At 40.9% G+C, this 20,998-nt stretch overlaps 1 protein-coding gene across 1 annotated transcript in view; it reads left to right on the top strand.

The window, feature by feature from the left end:
- Window positions 1-20,998, top strand: part of Atp8a2 (ATPase phospholipid transporting 8A2) — a 466,480-nt gene that overhangs the window by 104,257 nt on the left and 341,225 nt on the right. The window contains exons 14-20 of the mRNA XM_070003097.1: window positions 2,109-2,197; window positions 2,771-2,815; window positions 4,408-4,483; window positions 10,937-11,042; window positions 12,421-12,503; window positions 17,086-17,135; window positions 20,433-20,502. Of these exons, the coding sequence (XP_069859198.1) occupies window positions 2,109-2,197; window positions 2,771-2,815; window positions 4,408-4,483; window positions 10,937-11,042; window positions 12,421-12,503; window positions 17,086-17,135; window positions 20,433-20,502 (519 nt within the window). The remainder of the gene's footprint in view (window positions 1-2,108; window positions 2,198-2,770; window positions 2,816-4,407; window positions 4,484-10,936; window positions 11,043-12,420; window positions 12,504-17,085; window positions 17,136-20,432; window positions 20,503-20,998) is intronic.

Below are 20,998 nucleotides of genomic sequence, written 5' to 3'. Positions count from 1 at the left end.
GTGTGTGTGTGTTGGTACTGGGGCTTGAACTCAGGCCCTAGACCCTGGCCATTGGCTTTTTTTTTAACCACTAGAACCACTTGAAGCTGTTGGGTGGTTAATTGGAGATGAGTCTCAATGACTTTACTGTCCAGGCTGGCTTCAAACTGGGATCCTCAGATCTCAGCCTCCTGTGTAGGTAGGATTATAGCCCTGAGCTATCAGTGTGAGGCAATATTTTGTTTGGAATATTTCAAACTCTTCTTCTCCTCCTCAATCCCTTTATCTTCACCTGAATTGTCTTTTTTTTTTTTACTGAAATTGGTATGAAGAATTATTTTTATTTATTTATCTATTTTGGTCCGGGGCTTGAACTCAGGGCTGAGGTGCTGTCCCTGAACATTTTTGCTCAAAGCTAGCACTCTACTGTGTGAACCACAGCTCTACTTTCAGCTTTTGGGTAATTAATTAGAGATAAGAGTCTTATGAACTTTCTTGCCTGGGCTGGCTTCAAACTGTGATCCTCAGATGTCTTCCTCCAGAGCAGTTTAGGATTATAGTTGTGAGCCATCAGTGCAAGACTATGTCTTTTTTTTAAAAATGAATTGCAGTTAAAGCTTGTGAATTCATTTTATACATCTCAAGCATCCCAACAACCCTGTGAGATAGGTGCTCTATTACTCCAAGCTTAACTCCAAGATACCTACCTGGTTGGTCAATGACAAATCCACTAACCTGCAGACTGCCTGTGCATATCTGGTCTCATGTTGTCCTGCACAGTGTAGAAACCATTACTTCCCCCTCCCACTTCCTCAGCAACCCTCTGTGAAGAGGCACGTGAGAGTGCTCATTCATCTGAGAGCTAGAAGAAGTATTATGTAGATACTTCTTTTTTTCTTTCCTTCCCTCCCTCCATCCTTCCTTCCTCCTTTCTTTCTCCCTTCCTTCCTTCCTTCCTTCCTTCCTTCCTTCCTTCCTTCCTTCCTTCCTTCCTTCCTTCCCTCCCTCCCTCCCTCCCTCCATCCTTCCTTCCTTCCTTCCTTCCTTCCTTCCTTCCTTCCTCCTGCCTGCTTGCTTGCTTTTTCTCTATTTCTTTCTCTCTTTCTCTCTCTCCTTTTTCCCTCCCTCCCTCCCTCCCTCCCTCCCTCCCTCCCTTCCTCCCTTCCTCCCTTCCTCCCTTCCTTCCTTCCTTCCTTCCTTCCTTCCTTCCTTCCTTCCTTCCTTCCTTCCTTCCTTCCTTCCTTCTGTGTTGGTCCTGGGGCTTGAACTCAGAGGCTGGCTGCTGTCCCAGAGCAAGTTTTTCCTCAAGACTAGCATTCTAACAGCTAAGCTACAGCTTTACTTCTAACCCTTTGGTGGTTAATTATAGATAAGAGTCTCACAGATTTTCCTGCCCAGGCTGGCTTCAAACAGCTGTTCTCAGATCTCAGCTTCCTGAGTAGCTAAGATTATAGGCATGAGCCACTGTGCTCAGTACCTTGGCACATTTCTACACAATTTGTATGTAGGGTTAGTTATAGAAAAAGATCTATGAATTGTCTAAACATTAAGTTTTTTGGGGTATTCATTTGTTTAGAGGACATCTTTACAGGATTCTAGACATTCATACAGTGAGACCAAAGGAGGATATTCTTAGGAGAGTATCACAAAGGATCAATGGCTATGTGCATATGATCATATAAAATTATATTTATCAAAATGAACTCTAAGAAATGGAAACAAGAGTTGTTTTTCCTTTGTTTCTATTTTTTGTTTTCTGTCCCTTTTGTCTTGTTTGTAAGCATAGCTGTTTTGGGGAAGATAAGGGGGAGCACAAAAATGGTAGGACCAAAGGTGAACAAATGCAGCAGAGAGACCCACTAGACACCATATTGAAAATGAACTATATAATTTGTGGGAGGGGAGAAGAGGGGAAAAACTGGGAGAAAGTGAGGGAAGGGGTGATACTGTTCAAAAAGGAATGTGCTCATTACCTGATTATATAACTGTAACCCCTTTGTAAATGTTCTTTACAATAAATAAATACATTTTCTTCAAAGAAATAAAAATTGTGGATGACTTCATTTATTGATATTTTCATCTTATTATCTTCTTGATGTGCATTTCTTTTATTTATTTTTAAAATTTAGGTAAAATATCTGTTTTCTGACAAGACTGGAACTCTGACATGCAACATCATGAACTTTAAGAAATGCAGCATTGCTGGGGTAACCTATGGGTGAGTGTTTATTCCTGGAAAGCTCACTTGTATGCTTCCAACAGAATTAATTTATTTTCAGCTAGTTGGTCAAGTATCTTGACTTGTTGGTATTTAGAAGAAATTTAGATATGTAGTTGCTATTAAATGTGTTTAAGACTGAATGGGTCTAAAATGAACAGTTAAAATATGCATTTTAAGGGGCTAGGAAGGTGGCTCAGTGGTAGAGCACTTGCCTTGCATGTATGAGGCCCTGGGTTCGATTCCTCAGCACCACATAAGCAAAAAGAAAAAAGCCGGAAGTGGCGCTGTGGCTCAAGTGGTAGAGCGCTAGTCTTGAGCTGAAGAGCTGAGGGACAGCTCCCAGGCCCAGAGTTCAGGCCCCAGGACCGGAACAAAAAAAAAACAAACAAAAAATATGAATTTTAACAGTTAAAATATGAATGATTTCTCTAAGTGTGAACTTAATAGGAAGTCCCAGGGATGTAGGTATATGTATTAAATCTAATCCTTCTCAGTTTCTTTCCCATGTTTTTATCTGGATGTTTGTGCTTTGATCAAAGTGTTGTGACCTTTGTTTTCCTTCTCTGGCAGTCACTTCCCAGAACTGACACGAGAGCCATCCTCAGATGATTTTTCGTAAGTAGATTCTAGCATACTTTGATGCTTTAGTGACACAGGCTCCAGAATTTTATATTAGGACTTCCCACCTGAATATTTATATATGTAAATGTAAGTTATATAAGTAATTTTGAAACTGAACCAAAATAAGATTTTTTATTGTCATGAAGTACTTGTACAAAGGGGTTTCAATTCGACATGTCAGTTTTTGAGTACAGTGCATTTTGATCAATGCCCCCCCTTTCCATTATTCTCCCCAAATCTATTTCAACCCTGCCTATTCCCAGGGTCTTGGCTTTTTACACAGGCACTCTAACATTTGAGCCTTACTCCCAACCCTTTTTTCTCTAGTTACTTTTTTCAGGTAGGGTCTCACAACTTTTGCATAGGTTGGCCTGGAATTGTTCTTCATACTTATACTTCCTTTGTAGCTAGTATAAAAGGCATGTGCCACTATACCCAGATTTTTCATTGAGTGGGGATCTCTCTAATTTTTTAGCCTTTTCCAACTCTTCTGATCTCTGCCTCCTAAGTAGCTAGAATAATAAGCATGAGCCACTGTATCCCGCCCCACACTTCAAAGACTTAACAGGTGCTGCATATTCTGTGAGTGGACACGTGTAGTAGAATACCTATTTATCATTGAAGTATTATATAGTCCTTTCTATTCTGTCTAGTCAACTCCCAGAACCCCAACTTCTTGAAAACTTGATTATTTTATTGTCTCTATAGTTAGCCTTTACAAGAATGTTGTAGTTAGAATCCTACAGCATGTAGGATTTTACTTTTATTTAGTAGTATGCTAGTAGTGTACATTTAAGATTCCTGCCCCGCCTGGGCTGGCTTTAAACCTTTATCCTCAGATCCCAGCCTCTTGTGCAGGTGAGATTGCATATTTAAGCCACCATTCCTGGCAACATGGTTCTTCTTGAACATAGATTCTTACTAGGTTTGAGTTACCTTTACAGGAACTTTGTTTCTTTAAACTGTATTGTGATGTGCAGAGAGGTAACAGTTACATTAATCAGGTAATGAATACATTTCTTTTTGAACAGTGTCACCCCTTCCCTCATTTTCTCCCAGTTTTTCCTTCCAACCCCCCCTCCAAAATTTAGTTTATTTTCAACATGGTATCTAGTGATTATCACTGTTTCATTCCTTCACTGTTTGTCCCATGACTTCTGTGTTCTCCCTATCCTCCCCCAAACAGATAAACTTACATACAAGACAAAAGGTAAAGAAAACAAAAAAGGACAAAGGAGGCAAAGGGATAAAGGAGAAAAAAAAAACAAGAAAAAAACCAAAACAATAAAAATCTTTTGTTTCCATTTCAATAAATATCATTTTAAATGGTCATATGCACATAGCTTTTGAGCCTTTGTGATCCTCTACTAAGAGTATCCTCTTTTGGTCTCACTGTGTGAATGTCCAGAGTCCTGTATATTTTATCATGTATAAATGTATTTTTTGTCTTTTACTAGCCAGTTTGTTTACTTATAGATTTATAAGCATATTCTAGTTACCACAAATGAAGGAAGCTATGCATCCTATTTAACCTATGGCTTATGGGAACTTTTGAATGAATGATTAGCTTTTCTTTTCTCTTACAGTCGAATGCCTCCACCACCTAGTGATTCCTGTGACTTTGATGATCCCAGGCTGTTGAAGAACATTGAAGATCAACATGTGAGTCTACTCTTTTACTTCCAGGATGTTAATGCAATAGTTTGTGGTCCCCATTACTTATACAGTGGTTATGTAGTCTGTTGAATGTTGTAGCATGAGAGCCTGGGAAGAGATGTTGGTTCAGTTTGATGATGTCAGTACTTGAGGAAAATGATCTTAAGCAAATGCTTTATGGTGGACACTGGACATTAATTAATTAATGTAAAACTGGATTTAAATATGTGATGAAGGTATACAACAGCACTCTTAAGATCAAGTCTTACTACAGATTTCTTTAAGAGTTCAGATTTCTGTTGCTTTGTAAACTGAATCACCCTACTATTTCTTTACAGTTATGAGTTTAGGAGGTCATGTCTTGAAAAGTAATTACATAACCTTTGCCCTTCCCCCCCATCCTCTCCCCCCCCCCCCTCCCCTGGGTACTGGAGCTTGGATTCAAGGCTTCAAGCTTACTCACGTTGCTTGTTTAACTGGCACTATACCACCTGAATCACACTTTCAGCCCAGCTTGTTGCCTGTTATTCTGGAGATAGAGTCTTTCAGACTTTTGTGCCCGGGCTGGCTTCAAACTGTGATCTTTAGATCTCAGCCTCCTGAGTAACTAGGTTTACAGGTGTGCACTGCACTGCTGACTAGGAAACCTTAAGAAAGAAATTTAAAATATAACAAGTAGCATTTGGTATATCCTATAGAAAAACTGGACAAGAGTTACACAGCAAATACATGCTATGTCTGTTATCCATCCATAAGTTTTTATGGGTAAGTCTTTGTAGCTATCCATCCATCTACTATTTATGTAAGGCATAGGGTTTTATTATGCAGCCCAGACTGGTCCTGAAATCTGGGCTCACTGATTCTTCTACCTTGGAATCCTTTATAGCTAGAATTATAGGCAGGTACCATGCCCAGTCATGTGTGTGTGTGTGTGTGTGTGTGTGTGTGTGTGTGTGTGTGTGTGTGTGTGTGTGTGTGTGTGTGTGTGTGTGTGTGTGTGTGTGTGTGTGTGTGTGTGTGTGTGTGTGTGTGTGTGTGTGTGTGTGTGCGTGCCAGTACTGGTGCTTGAACTCAGGGCCTGGGCTCTCCCTCAGATTTCTTGCTCACTGTTTGTACTCTACCACTTGAGCCCTGTCTGCAGTCTGGCATTTTGCCAGTTAATTAGAGATGAGTCTCACAGATTTTTTCTACCCAGGCTGGCTTTTATGATGATCATACAGGTCATAGTCTCCTGAGGAGTTAGAATTACAGACATTAGACTTGGAAGTCATTTTGTGGTGTTAGGAGAGGAGTCCCTTCCTTTTTCAGGAGTATCATGATTGCTGAGACTGCTGCGATGTGGGCATTGTAGCCACCCACCCACACTGAATGATATTTGCACCAAACAGATGTAGTGTGGCAAAGACATCACAGGCTAGAAGTAAGTCCTTATCAGGGAAGGAGATCCTCTGGTGGCCCACTGTGTGGCTGGAGTGGGCAAAGTAGACTTTTAATGGGTCTCACTACTCTTCCTGTGTTTGTTCTCAGCAATACTAGAGTGTGCCTTCTTTTCTGCCTTGAACTACCATTTCTTCCTGACTTTCTCTTCCATGTCCATGCCCACCTCCTTCTTTTCTTCCAAATCTTCTCCTTCTCTGTTATCAGTTTTCTGTTACTATAACAAATATCTGAGAGAAATCAACTTAATAAGAGCAAATGCTTATATTGGTTCACAGTTTTGGAGATTTTAGTCCATGACTGATTGGCTTTGATACTTTGGGCCTATGGTAGCAAATCATAGTAGGAGTCATGGCAAAGGAGACATGCTGCTCTGTATGGCTAAGAATAAGCAATAGGAAGTGGACATGGCTAGGATCCAAATATCCCCTTCAAAGGTAACAGCCCCAATGACCTAACTTCCTTTCCATTCGTTTGTACTACCTTCAATAGGACCAGCTTAAGGACCATTCTTTCAGCACACGAGCCTTTGGAGTACATTCTAGATACAAACTATATTCTCTTGAGCTAAATTTTCTCTTATGTTAATTAATGGAAAGGCCAGACAGGGGCAGCTCTTGTCTTCTTGACATGGAGACATTTTTATGAGTATTGAACCACCGGGACTTGTTGGGGTATTTAAATAATCTGTATACTCACAGCTCAGTAAAAGTACAACAGCATCATTGATTTGGGAATTTATTTTCTATTTTTTAGCCAAAGCTTACTTGCCTCGGTATAATATTTTTATGCTTTTTGGATCTGTAAAGCCTTCTGAGACCTTCTTCATCCATGCTACTGCATTAATGAAGCCCTTTCACATTTAACGTTTTCCTTCACTATAAATAAGGAAGAATATAGCTCAGTATTTTTCTTTTGGAAGACTTGGTGTTGGATTTAATTTACACAATGGATGTTTTCAGCAGTTTTAAACACAGGGTCTATTAGACCACTTGCTCATTTTTTGGGGCCAAAATATAGGTGGGGAGACAGAAGAGTCATTTGAGGATATTCAGTTATGCATGCCCCACATTTCATCCTGATTGTCTTGGGTCATAGAGGAAAATTAAAGCATTTGACCTGAGAAAACCCTTACTCTCTTCCCAAGGGAAGATTTCCACATACTGCAGGATTTCCCTTTTTCTTTCTGGGATATCACTTCTGCCTTTCTGGGTCCTGTTGTAAATCTTGTTTGGGCTGATTGCCAGGATAAGATTTGGCTTTTAGTCAGAAAATCACCTATAGAAGATTTCAAAGGACAATTATTGCAGTTGATTGATTGCATTACTCACCAGAGACTCAGGTTTGTGTGATACATTCACACAGGACCTGGGTGCTGCTCCTGAGCTTTTGTGCTCAAGGTAGAGAGACAGTGAAACTCTCTTCAGAGTCATTATGCCACAGACTCGTGAGTTTGAACCTTTAAGAAATTTTTTTTTTCAGTACTAGATACTGAACTCAAGAGTGTACTTACTAAGTAGGTGCTATATCGCTTGAGCCATTCCCCTAGTTCTTTTTTGGGTTGGTTATTTTTGAGATAAGGTCTCACTTTTTTTTGGTGCCAGGGCCTGAACACTGTCCCTGAGCTATTTTCCTCGAGACTAGTGCTCTATCACTTCAGCAACACTTCCATTTCTGGCTTTTTGGTGGTTAGTTGGAGACAAGCATCTCACAGATTTTCCGGCCCAGGCTGGCTTGGAATTATCCTTGTGAGTAGCTACATTTATAGGCATGAGCCACCAACACTCAGCAGTAGGGTTTCATTTTATGTCTGGACTATAGTCCTTCTACTTGTGCTTTCTCCTGCTGCTGGGATGACAGATGCACATGCCACCACTGCTCTCAACCATTGGTTGAGATGTAGGTTCTCCAATGAAATCCCCCTGCCCCCCCAGGCTGGCCTCCAGCTGCAATTCCCTTATCTTTGCCTCCCAAGTAGCTAGAATTACAGGCTTGAGGGTAGGAAAATTCTTTTTTAATCTATACATTACTAAAATACTTTGTGGCTGCAATTTGTTATACAAAACAATTTCAGAAATGTAGAAGATTTTTTTTTGTTAGTTACAAATAGAAAACATTCATTTCTAGGCATTTAGCATTTTGTGTCTATTTAAAAGTTAGTGACTAATTGGTAAATACTGTATGATTTCATTGATGTGGAATATACAGAAATGGTAAATTCATAGAAACAAGAGGAGAGACTACTGGGATTCTAGGGAAGCAGAAGATGAAGATGGGAGTTATGTTTTAATGGGTATAGAGTTTCTGTAAGGGATGATTTAAAAGTTTTGGGTATAGGTTGTGGTGATAGGTTCAGCATTTTGACTATATTTAATGCCACTGAATTGTACACTTAAGAATTGTGAAAATGATAAGCATTACGTGTACTGATGAGCATGTTATGAATGAACATACATAATTAAATGTGAACAATGAAAAACTCAGAACTTCTAAGATGTAGATACATATACATACATGCATAGTTCTTGAATTAAAGCAAAAAGAAAGGGAGGGTGAAGGAGGTAGGGAAAGGAAGAAGGATATAGGGAGAGAGTAAGGGAAAGGAAGGAAGGAAGAAAGGAGATAGAGAGGAAGAGAGACAAGGAGGAAGAAAAGGAGGGAAGATGAAGGAAGATAGGAAGACTATAAGGAAACAGAGGTGAGACAAGGAAACAACTTCATTGGCTACAAATTAGTCAGCCAACCAGCTTGTTATAGCTTAATTACTTATGGCCTCAGCCTAATTAGTTAATTGGCATTTGGTTTCTTGCAGCCTCTGAGAGCTCAATTATGAGATTAAGCTCCTAACATTTCTGAGGTTTCTTCTGATGATGCTCTGTGTAGGTGCTTAACCAAATCTACAGTCCCAAACTTTATTGAACATAGTGGATCACAGACGGTGACTCACTCAAGTTTTTGGAGCAAATGAAAATTAAGATATATCACCAGGAACCAATGGCTCACACTTATAATTCCAGCTACTTATGAAGCTAAGATCTGAGGATTGTAATTCAAAGCCAGCCCAGGTAGGAAAGTCTGTGAGACTCTCATCTCCAGTTAACCACCAAAAATAAGCTGGAAGTGAAGCTGTGGTTCAAGGGGTAAGAGTGCCAGCCTTGAGAAAAAAAAGCTCAAGGACAGTTCCCAGGCCCTGAATTCAAGCCCAAGGATTGGTGCACACACACGCATATGCACACACGCACACATGCACACACACACACACACACACACACACACACACACACACACACACACACACACACAAGTAGAGCTGTGGCTCAAGCAGTGGAGTGTTAGCCTTGAGCAAAAAACCTCAGGGACATTGCCCAGGCCAAGTTTAAGCCCCAGTTCTCACAAACACACACATATACACATTTGCATACCCCTAACCCCGAGACACACAAAAGATATAGGTCCTGTGTCAATAAAATTTAAAAACCTTTAATAATTGGGTGGCATGATGTATTCTTAGATTCTGCTTAAAATTTCAGGAATTTTTGCTTTTTAAGAAGAATAGAATGGTGCCAGTAGCTCATGCCTATAATCTTTAAGCCAGGAGGCTGAGATCCGAGGGTTGCAGTTTGAAGCCAGCCAAGAGAGCAAAATCCACAAGACTCTTATTTCCAATTGACTAGCAAGAAGCCAGAAGTGTATCTGTAGTACAAGTAGTAGAATGCCAGCCTCTAATGAGAAAGCTAAGGGACAGCACCCAGGCCTTGGGTTCAAGCCTCACTACTCTCTCTCTCTCTCTCTTTCTCTGTCTGTCTCTCTGTCTCTCTCTCCTCTTTCCCTCACACACAATATCTATCTATCTATCTGTCTGTCTGTCTGTCTGTCTGTCTGTCTGTCTGTCTGTCTGTCTGTCTGTCTATCTGGAGAAAGTGATTAAATATATATCTAGGACACTTTTGATTATTATTTTTATATGTAGAGTGATGGATGTCCTGCATTTCAGGTGTTTATTATACAGGCAAAAGTGAGACATGTTGTAGGATATAAGCCAGCACAGGATGATAAAAAATATATTTTGGAATGTCTTCTTTTTGAGATGCCCTGAGGTTACATCTGTGAGGAAAGCAGGTAACCTTTTTAGCCACCAGGATCTTGCTGGTGAGGTGCAGGAGCATGGGGATTGTGAGATGGGAGCAGGACTGGGAGCTATGGAAGTTTCAAGAAGATAGGAGATTGTGCTTGGCTGTTTCCTGATTTGCCATGCCGAGTCACAGAATAATGGGCTTCTCAGGGAAAGTGACTGAAGCCCAAGGGCCCAGTGAACTGGAGAGCCTGTTGTAGCAGATGGAAGGCCATGGTGAAGAGATGGGGAAAAGACATGCCTTGTTTGAAGACCACAGTGGCAGGAGGTGGGTTAGGTGGGAAGCTGGTGTCAGGTTTTGAGCACCTGATGTAAGATCTGGACCCTGTGTGACAGGGAGTTGGGGACCATTCTTGGATTTTTTTTTCTACTCCTGGTCCTTGAATTCAGGGCCTGGACCCTGGCCCTGAGCATTATTTGCTCAAGGCTAGCCACAGCTATACTTCCAGATTTGGGTGGTTAGTTTTAGCTAAGAGTCTCATGGACTTTCCTGCTTCGGCTGGCTTCAAACTGTGATCCTCAGATCTCAGCCTCCTGAGCAGCTAGAATTACAAGGGTGAGCCACTAGCACCTGGCCCATTCCTGGATTTTTTTTTTTTTTGTCAGTTATGGGGCCTGAACTCTGGGCCTAGGCATTGTCCCTCAGCTTTTCAGCTCAAGGTTAGCACTCCACTTCTTGAGCCACAGTGCCACTTCCAGCTTTTCCTGTTTATGTGGTACTGAGGAATCAAACCCAGGGCCTCATGCATGCAAGGAAAACACTCTTACCACTGAGCCACCTTCCCACTCCCCCATTCCTGGATTTTAAGGAGGGGACAACTTGAGTCTAGGTCTGATGTGTGTCAAGCAGCATTGTAACTGTCATACTAACTCAGTCTTTTGTTTTACAGCCCACAGCCCCTTGCATTCAGGAGTTCCTCACCTTGCTGGCTGTGTGCCACACTGTGGTTCCTGAGAAGGATGGAGACGATATCATCTACCAGGCCTCTTCTCCAGGTGAGGCTCCCAGTGGCTCTGTCCTGCTAGCCTTTTCCCTGGAGACTTGGGTGTTTGAGTTACATGTGGGAAATGAGGTATAGTCACTTTCCCCCTCTACCTGCTCCTCCCCCCATATTTGCCTCATGGTTACAAAAGTTCAAACCCAAGATAGCTTGCATTGAGCTCTCCTGATTCTAATAGCTATTTATTTATTCATTCATTTTTTTTTGGTGCCAGTCTTGGGTCCTAAACTCAGGACCTGGGTGCTGTTCCTAAGCTTTTGTGCTCAGGGCTAGCACTGTACCACTTGAGCTACAGCTCCACTTCCCACATTTTACTTGGTAATTAGCTGGAGATAGAAGTCTCACAGATTTTCCTGCCTTTGAACTGAGATCCTTAGATCTCAGCCTCCCCAGTAGCTAAGATTATAGGTGTGAGCCACCAGTGCCCAGATCATGGCTCCTTGATAGTGGGGGAAGTCTCAGATCACCTTGACCTTCCTAGAAGTTATTGAGCTAGACAGAGCTTTCAGGAGAGATCATGGCCAGCTCCTTTTTTCATCTGCCACATGTCATGGATAAGCTGTGTTACGTAATCTTTGCCACCTCCTGGGACTCTGATCATATGATATGGAGTCAAAGCATGGCCTTGATCAGAGATGTTTAGTCTATAGGAATTTTTACTTACGTTGTTTAGAGAGAACTTGATCCTAACCAAGAATAGCAGGTGTTTGAGAGGAATGGGGGGAGAAAGATGGAGGGAGTGACATTGATCAAGATAAATTGTACTCATAAACTGTCATGTTAAATTAAATCCCCTTTGTACAACCACTTAAAGATAAGGCAAAAACAGTACTCTTCCCCCCTCCCAAAGATAAAAAAGACTAGAAGGAGTGTAAATCACTCTTCTCCTAGTGAATTAGGTTAGGGTTTGAGTCCTATCTAGCAGAAGCCCTCATTTCAACTCTGGTGTTAGGAAGAGTGAATATACTTACCTCCTATGCCCTTTCTACTGTGCTGAGAATGTCAAGCTTCCTTAATCATGGTGTTGTTTATTTTGTGTGTATGTGTGTATACCTTTACTGGGGCTTGAACTCAGGGCCTGAGCACTGTCCCTTAGCTCTTTCCATCAAGGCTGGCACTCTATCACTTGAGCCATAACTTCACTTCTATTTATTTATTTGTTGGTGGTTAATTGAGGTAAGAATTCCTTAGTCTCTCCTGCCTGGGCTGACTTTGAACCATGATTTTTACTCAGATCATAGCTTCCCCAGTAGCTAGGGTTATAGGTGTGAGCGACTGGTGACTGTTTACATAGTGCGTGTTAATATGAAAAATAACACAACAGAATTTCCATGATGGGATTTGTCTGCATTTGACCAACTTGCTATTGACAGATGAGGCTGCTTTGGTGAAAGGAGCTAAGAAGCTGGGCTTTGTCTTCACAGGCAGAACGCCATATTCGGTCATCATAGAAGCGGTAAGGAACATATTTGTGCACATGCCTTACTTTTTTGGAAGATTGAACACTAGAAGTTGTATGTCTGTTGTAAATGGGATGGCTGAATTTCTACTTGTCTCTCAATGCAAATGACACTTGAAATTGTGGATACGTCAAGGGTGCTGTGTGATTGTGTTGGCTTATTCCTGCTAGTTTGTATTTCAGTGATTTCTCCCCTCCCTCCCTCCCTCCCTCCCTCCCTCCCTCCCTTCCCCCTTCCTTCCTTCCTTCCTTCCCTCCCTCCTTCCCTCCTTACTTCCTTCCCTCCTTCCTTCCTTTCCTGTGCTCATCCTGGCGCTTGAACTCAGAGCCTAGGCACTGTCCCTTAGCTTTATTTTTGCACAAAGCTGGTGTTCTACTAGTTGAACCACATTTCACTTCCAGCTTTTTGTTGAGTGGTTAATCGGAGACAGTAGTCTCATGGACTTTCCTGCCAGGATGTCTTTGAACTGTAATCTTAGTCAGCCTCTTGAGTAGCTAGGGTTACATGCATGATCCACTGGCACCTGGCTTTGTATTTTCTGCTTCTTTTTCTTTTTCTTTTTTTAATCTCCCTCCCCATGGGCTAAAGGAAGACATTTAATGACAGGAAGAAAAGTTCACAGCTTCAGTGTCTTTTCTCCAAAATTCTTGGGGCCAGGAGTATTTTGGATCTCACATTGTATTTCAGGCATGGGAATATTTGCATATATACAATGAGGTATCTTGAGATGAGAGACCCAAGACCGAGCATGAAATTTGTCTATGCTTCATGAACACTTTATACAGCATGAGGATAAGTGTGTACAGTAATTTTAGTGCTTTTTTCAGTCTGGGGCCTTACCTCAAGGCTGGGCACTGTCCTTTAGCTTTTTCACTTAAGGCTGGCACACTCCCATCTCCACTTCCAGCTTTTTTCTGGTTAATTGGAGATAACGGTCTCATGGACTTTTCTGCCCAGGTTTGTGTGGAACCATGATCCTCAGATCTCAGCCTCTTGAGAAGCTAGGATTACAGGTACCAGCCACCAGTGCCTACTACACTTGTGTGTGACTGTGACCAGTTACCTGAGGTCAGGTGTGGAATTATCTTCTTCTGGAATCATGTTGGTGCTAAAAGATGTTTAAGGGTGTTTTGGATTAGAAATGCTCAATATATATTAAATATAAGATCACACAGGGGCTCATAGAATGGCCTGCAGGAGATCAAGAAAAAGGTGCTTAGAACTGGTGAGACACTGGTATTAATGATGACAGTTGGAAGGGTAGTGTTTTACTACACTCTGGGTTCATGAGGACATTTGGGCAGTCACTTAATTCATCCTTATTCTCCACACCTCTTTAATGAACTTGAAGATCATTTTTCAGTTGGCAGTAGTCATTTGTTTTTCTTTTACCTATAAAATATCAAAGCCTATAAAATATATCTTACTTAAAATGCTATTTCTTTGGACATTCATGTTTCCTTGTAGTATAGAAAACAGACTGTGTTTATTTTAAACTTTATTTTAATCAACCAAGGGAATTTAGCTTCAGGAAATGTGCAATCATTAAAATGGAAGAGTGGAATGAAACACTGATTGAATATGGAATTTTCTTCTTAGTAACCTTTTTTTTAAATGAAGTCCCTTTCAAGAGAGTTATTTATGTACTTATTTTGGTGTGAGTGCTGGGGCTTGAACTCAGGGCATGGGTACTGTCCCTGACATTTTCTGCTCAAGGCTGGCACTACTACTTGAGCCACAGATCAAGTAGTAGTTTTGCCATGGTTAATTGGAGATAAGAGTCACAGACTTTCCGGCCCAGAATTGGCTTTGAACCTCAATCCTTAGGTTTTAGCTTCCTGAGTGACTAGGATTATAGGTTTGAGCCACAGGTGCCTAGCAGTTTCAGGAGAATTTTTTTTTTTGATCGGTCGTGGGGCTTGAACTCTGGGCTTGGGCGCTATCCCTCAGCTCTTCAGCTCAAGGCCAGCTCTCTGCTTGAGCCACAGCGCTACTTCTGGTTTTTGAGTGGTTTATTGGAGATAAGAGTCTCACAGACTTTCCAGCCCAGGCTGGCTTTGAACCTCGATCCTCAGATCTCAGCCTCCTGAGTAGCTAGGATTACAGATGTGAGCTACCAGCATCTGGCTTAGTTTCAGGAGAATTTGAACCTCCTACTGTAGAAATTTTAGTTGTATTATTGTTATTGCATGCAGTGTAAAAATGATAGTTGTGGGAGGCTAAGCATGAATGGCAGTACAGAAGATAAGAAAGCTGCTCTACTTGGCTCAGAATGCCAGATACATGTGGGGAGCAAAGAGCCTATGGCATGATCATATCCATGTTAAATGCCAGGTTGGCACCCTTCATTATTTTATTAAGGCTTAAAGGCCATATTTCTTGAAGTCATGCATGACTGCTTGATGAGTTAGGTCTCATAAATAATGGTTTAAGAAATCCCATTCAACCATTAATTCTGGGATACTATTAACCAATACTGGCCGCCAGTATTTACATGAAATGTCTTTGCTAATCATTGTACAGCTGAGCACATTAGCTTCGCATGGAGGTGGTTGAGGTAACCTTGGTTCAGAGACTGGGTGGCTACTAGAAGTAATCAATGGGTGCTGTCTAACAGGATTCTGACAGAGCTGAGACAGGCAGAGGAAAAGGGGGAAACTGGTGCATTCTGAGACGTGAATAAGGATAAATGAAAGCCACATTATATAGATCTTTGATTGTATTTTGTGATACAAGGAGGAAGGAGTTGTGGTGAGGAGAGGATGATTTAGTTATGGATTTGGTAATTGGTATGTGGCCTCAAGGATGAGCTCTTTTTCCTTTTCCTCCCTCCCTCCCTCCCTCCATCCCTCCCTCCCTTTCCCCTTCCTTCCTTCCTTCCTTCCTTCCCCCCTCTCCCTCCATCCTTCCCTCTCTCCCTTCCTTCCTTCCTTCCTCTTTCCCTTCCTTCTTTCCCTCCTTCCCACCTTCTCTTCCTCCTTTCCTTCCAGAGGAAAGACTTGTTTTTCTCATGATTTCAGTCCATCATGGTGGGGAAGATATGGTAGAGAGGATCGTATCATGGTGTCTGAGAGAGAGAGAGAGAGAGAGAGAGAGAGAGAGAGAGAGAGAGAGAGAGAGAGAGAGAGAGAGAGAGAGAGAGAGAGAGAGGGTCTGTTTGCATTCATTCTCCTTCTTTGCCTTTTATTCTCTCTGGGCCCCTAGCCTATGAGATACTGCTTCCCACATTCTGGGCAAGTCTTTTCTCAGGGACCTCCTCCAAGGCCTTGGACCAAGTCACAGGTTGCCTGGCTTCCCAGGCTTTCCTTTGAAATCTTGTTGCAAATCTTCATGACCCTATAACTCTTGCATTAGGTCCAGCTCTTTTTAAATTTTTATGTTTTTTATTAGCATATATTAATAGTACAGGGGGAGTTTACTCTGATCATTTCATAAATACGTACAGTATACTTTTGTTTTTGTGCTGGTACTGGGGCTTGTACTCAAGGTTTTGTACTCTTTCTTGTCTCTCAAGTCTGGCACTTTTCCAATTGAGCCATACCTTCACTTCCAGCTTTTTGCTGATTAATGGCTATAAGAGTCTCACAGACATTTTTTTTAACCCAGGCTGGCCTTGAGCCACAATTCTCAATCTCCGCCTCCTGAGTAGCTAGGATTACAAGTATGATCCACCAGCACCAGTATGTACAATATACTTTGAATAAGTTCATCCTCTCTCTTTCAGTTCTTTAACGCCCCCCCAAAAAAACCTCTTGCATTTTCCATGCCTCAAAAAACAGTATCACATAAATGACACCAATATGAGCTAGCACGAACTTGATCCATTTGCACCACAGCTTCAGTGGCCTCTGAATACCTAGGTGACTAAGTGTGATGAACTGAATCCTGCAAGGGGGGGGGGAGGACTTTCCTAAGCTCTTGTTTGTGTGCAGAGTGCTCTTTTTCTCATAGGAAAGTCTTTTAAATATAAAGTCAACATCAAGATACCATTCCTTTTGTCCTGATACAAAGTACTTGACATTTTAGGTGCCCATAATATATTCAGAAACCATACTGAATCACACTGTCAGGTAGCCAAATAGCAATCCTAGTTCTTCAGTACTCATGTTCTGTGTTACTTATTTCTCTAAATAAATGCCTGACAGAAACAACTTAAGGGAGATGGGATATATTTTGCTTACAATATAGAGTCCCTTATGACAGGGAGGGCATAGAGGAGCAGCTCTCATCATGGCAGCCGGGAAGTAAGGGTGATGAAAAACCTTAGCTCAGGATCCCAAGGTTTCTGATAGCGTTTTATAGCTTGTGTCATGTATCTTCATCACTTGTAAATGGCTATATCAGCCAACCACTAGGATAGCCATATAACTGAAGGGGGGTGGAGGGGGTGGGGGGGGAAGGGGACGTTTCTACCAGCAGAGGGAGCTCTAGACTTATGAGAAAACTATTCATTGCAAAGGCATTTGCCTTAAGGCCCCGGTTGTTTTGCATGTATGCACGTGTGTGCTTATGATTGGGGCACAATTGCTTGGAGAATTGAATACTTTTCACAATAGGTAACAACTTTTTCTTTCATAGATGGGACAGGAGCAGACATTTGGAATCCTTAATGTTTTGGAATTTTCCAGGTATGTTTCTCTTTCCTGTACTTGAAGTGAAATTATATTATATATATATAATATATCAAAATATATATCAAATTATATATATTAATATATATGTTGATATGTAATATCTCATTTATATTAGCATATATTTATATAACATAGATAATATATATTATATAGTCTATAAATACTCATATATATTCTACCACTTGGGCTATAGCTCCACTTCCAGCTTTTTGTTGGTTAATTGGAAGTAAGAGTCTTCTGAACTTTTCTGCTTAAGGTGGTTTCAAACCATAATCCTCAGAGTTCAGCTTCCTGAATAGCTGGGATTATAGATGTGAGCCACCAGAGCCCAGCTACTTAATAATACATTTAACAACTCTATCTGCATGTTTACATGATTGTACATTATGATTAGTAGTAAGTATTAAATATGGTAAACATATCCTACAAATCAAATTCCCTTTAGAATCTGTGGGTCTCATTAAAGAGAGTGAAGTATATAATTTTTCTGTATTTTTTGAGAGTAATATTGTGTTTCTATGTCTTCTTTTTAAAGTTTTTTTTTATTATTATAAAGGTAATGTAGAGAAGGGTTACAGTTATGTAAGTCACGTAATGAGTACATTTCTTTTTTTAAACTTTTTAATTGTGAAAATACTGTACAGAGGAGTTACAATTACATGGGCAAGATAATGAGTACATTTCTTATCAAGCATTGTAGCCTCCTCCTTTGTTTCCCCTTCCCATCCCTTCCCATCCTCCACCCCCCCCCCCCACCCCCCAATGAGAGTACATTTCTTTTTGGACGATATCACTCCCATGTTCTCTTTTTTTCCTTAAATTGTTCAGAGTGTGGTGGTCTAGCATCAGCAGCTGCAGATGTGTGTGCTCAGTTTAGAGAAAGTGATGACAGCATTGTTTTCATTGGTGCTGCCCAGATCCCATGAGGTTATGCCTCCATCTGAGCACTGGGTCAGATCAATTTGTTTTCACCAGAGACCTGGTCCTGTATACAGGGCTATTCTCCTGTATCTAAGTGGAAATATTCCTCTCCAGTGAAGTTTCTTTCTTTAAGACGTGGGGATATTTGTTAGCTTCTTTTGTTTTTCTTAAAAATTTCTATTTATTTATTTATTTTTATTGTAAGAATACCGTACAGAGGAGTTACGATTACGTGAGCAAGATAACAAGTATGTTTCTTATCAAGCATTTTTTTTGCCTCCTCTTTGTTTCCCCTTCCCATCCCTTCCTATACTCCCTCCCACCCCAACCTGATTTATTTATTTTTTAAATTCACATCTTTTTTGGTCTTTTTTTTTGTATCAGTACTGGGGCTTGATCTTCAGGATCTCAGGCTCTCACTTAGTTTTTTCTCTCCCAACTGGCACGCTACCACTTGAGCCAAATCTCCATTTCTGGCTTTTTGCTGGTTAATTGGAAAAAAGACTCTCTGGGATTTGTCTACCAGGCTTTAAACTTGTATCCTCAGAATTTAGCATAATGAGCAGCTAGGATTGTAGATGTGAACCATTAAGAACCATCAAGAAATCACATCTTTAATGTTTGTTCCTTTCTTTCTTTTGAACATTGAACTGTCAATATTAGCACAAGGTTTGGTTACTATCTCAAAGACATCTTTTCCTATTATTAAAATTAGATGGGTTTCAGTCACCTTTGTTAAATGATCTAAAATGATCAAAACATGATTGCCTGGCCTGTTTGATAGAGATCACTTTTTAAAATCCCCTTGTAAGAAATGCTTTCCATTTCCTAGTGGTAAGTTTTAGGATTGCAAGTTTGAATGTAACTGAGTCAGAAGCCAGCCCTTTGGCTTGACTATTCAACTAGAGAGGCATGGTTGATGGTTAATGACAACAAGCATTCAAGTGGGGGTGGGTTGCTGTGTTCCTGTGTGTGGAGGTCTCAGACATATTAGACATGTTTCCATATTTTTTGTGTCCCTGAAAACTTTCTTGTTGGGAAACTGTGCTGCTTTATGGCTCCATTAATGAATTAGCAGTTAATGTCCAGAAAAGGAAAAGGTGGAAAGGTCATTTAGATGTAATCAGGTGACTCTTGGTGAATACATGAGGATTTTTTTTTTGGGGGGTGGTACTAATATCTGAACTTGAACTCAGGGCCTTGACCTCTCACTTGACTTTCTTGCTCATGGCTCTCACTCTACCACTTGAGCCATGCCTCCATAGGCACCTTGCTTCTGATAATTATTTTTTAAAAGACATTCCCAGTGGACGCTGGTGGTCACACCTGTAATGTTAGCTAATTAGAAGACTGAGATCTGAGAATCACAGTTTGAAGCCAACCTGGGCAGGAAAGTCTGTGAGACTCTTGTCTCTACTTAATGACCAGAGAAGCTGAAAGTAGTGCTGTGGCTCAAGTGGTAGAGAGCTGGCCTTGAGCAAAGGAAGCTCAGAGACAGTGCCCATGTCCTGAATTCAAACCTAAAGATTTGTGCATGTGCGTGTGTACGTATGTGTGTGCTCGCATGCGTGCGCGTGTACACACACATACACACACACACAGTGTATTTAAGTTCAGTGCTAGAAACCTCTATTCTCTTCTAGTGATGGTTTAAGGATAGTTTGATTTAGTCACTTGTTTCTATTCCAATTAAAAGCAAACAACATTGAGGCTCTTTTGAAGTACACAGAATCTCCCACTGTTACTTACTGGGTATGTTACTTGATGTTTTTGAGCTGTAAAATTAAGAAGAATACTTGTAGAGTACTAGCAATTAGATGCATTTAGCCCAAGCTCAAAATTTTTATTTTTCAGCTCTCCTGCAAATCGTTGTACAGTGAATTTATGTGGGAGGGCAACTAGATATAAATGGAAAGAGAGTTATACAATTAAGCCGGGCTCTAGTGGCTCATGCCTGTAGTACTAGCTACTCAGGAAGCTGAGAACTAAGGATCGAGGTTCAGAGTCAAGTCAGGCAGAAAAAGTCTTTGAGACTCTTATCTCCAATGAACTAGCAAAAAGCCACAAGTAGGGGTGTGGCTCAAGTGGTAGCACACCAGTATTGAGCAAATAAACTAAGGGACATTGCCAGGGCCCTGAGTTCAAGCCCTAGTACCAGCACACATGCACAAAGAAGTATATAATTGAATTCTACTTTGTGGGAAAAAGTCTGGAGAAATGGAACTTAGCCATTTCTAAGATTACCACCAAAAGGTAGCAATCAAAATGAAAAGTTTGTGTGAAAATGGAAGTTTGGATTTATGTTCAGTTGGAAGACATGGTTTTTATAACAGACCAGTGATTACTTTTTATTTTAAAAAATTTTTACAGTGACAGAAAAAGAATGTCTGTAATTGTTCGAACTCCATCAGGACAACTGCGGCTCTATTGTAAAGGCGCTGTAAGTACCTGTGATGTCTGTCCTGTAGCAGATAGCTCTCAGCAGTTTGCCAGTATGTCACTTTGCTTTAGTGCTTTTGTCATTATACCCTGATTGTTGCCTGAAGTTGAGAAGCTTTTTCAGCAGGCCAATTGTAAAGCTAACTGTGGATAGCTGGCACAAGGCAGCACGTAAAGATGGAAAATTTGCCTTTAGCCAGTAGTTGGTTTCAGAAATGGAAGTTTGATTTGCCATACAAAATCTTTGGTGCCATACAAAATCTTTACAACTATGGTATTCAGTCTCTGGAAAGGTAAAATAATTTGTGCTATCTGTGATAATGTTCTTTACTCTGATAGATGTTTTCTAATAGCTATTCCTTCCTTCCTTCCTTCCTTCCTTCCTTCCTTCCTTCCTTCTTTCCTTCCTTCCTTCCTTCCTTCCTTCCTTCCTTCCTTCCTTCCTTCCTTCCTCCCTCCCTCCCTCCCCTCTTTCTCTTTCTTTCTTTCTTTCTTTT

This window comes from Dipodomys merriami, unplaced genomic scaffold (genome assembly GCF_024711535.1).
Source record: "Dipodomys merriami isolate MVZ:Mamm:240054 unplaced genomic scaffold, mDipMer1.0.p SCAF_6, whole genome shotgun sequence".
In the NCBI taxonomy this organism is placed as follows: Eukaryota; Metazoa; Chordata; class Mammalia; order Rodentia; family Heteromyidae; genus Dipodomys; species Dipodomys merriami.
This window is presented reverse-complemented; position numbering and strand designations above follow the sequence as displayed.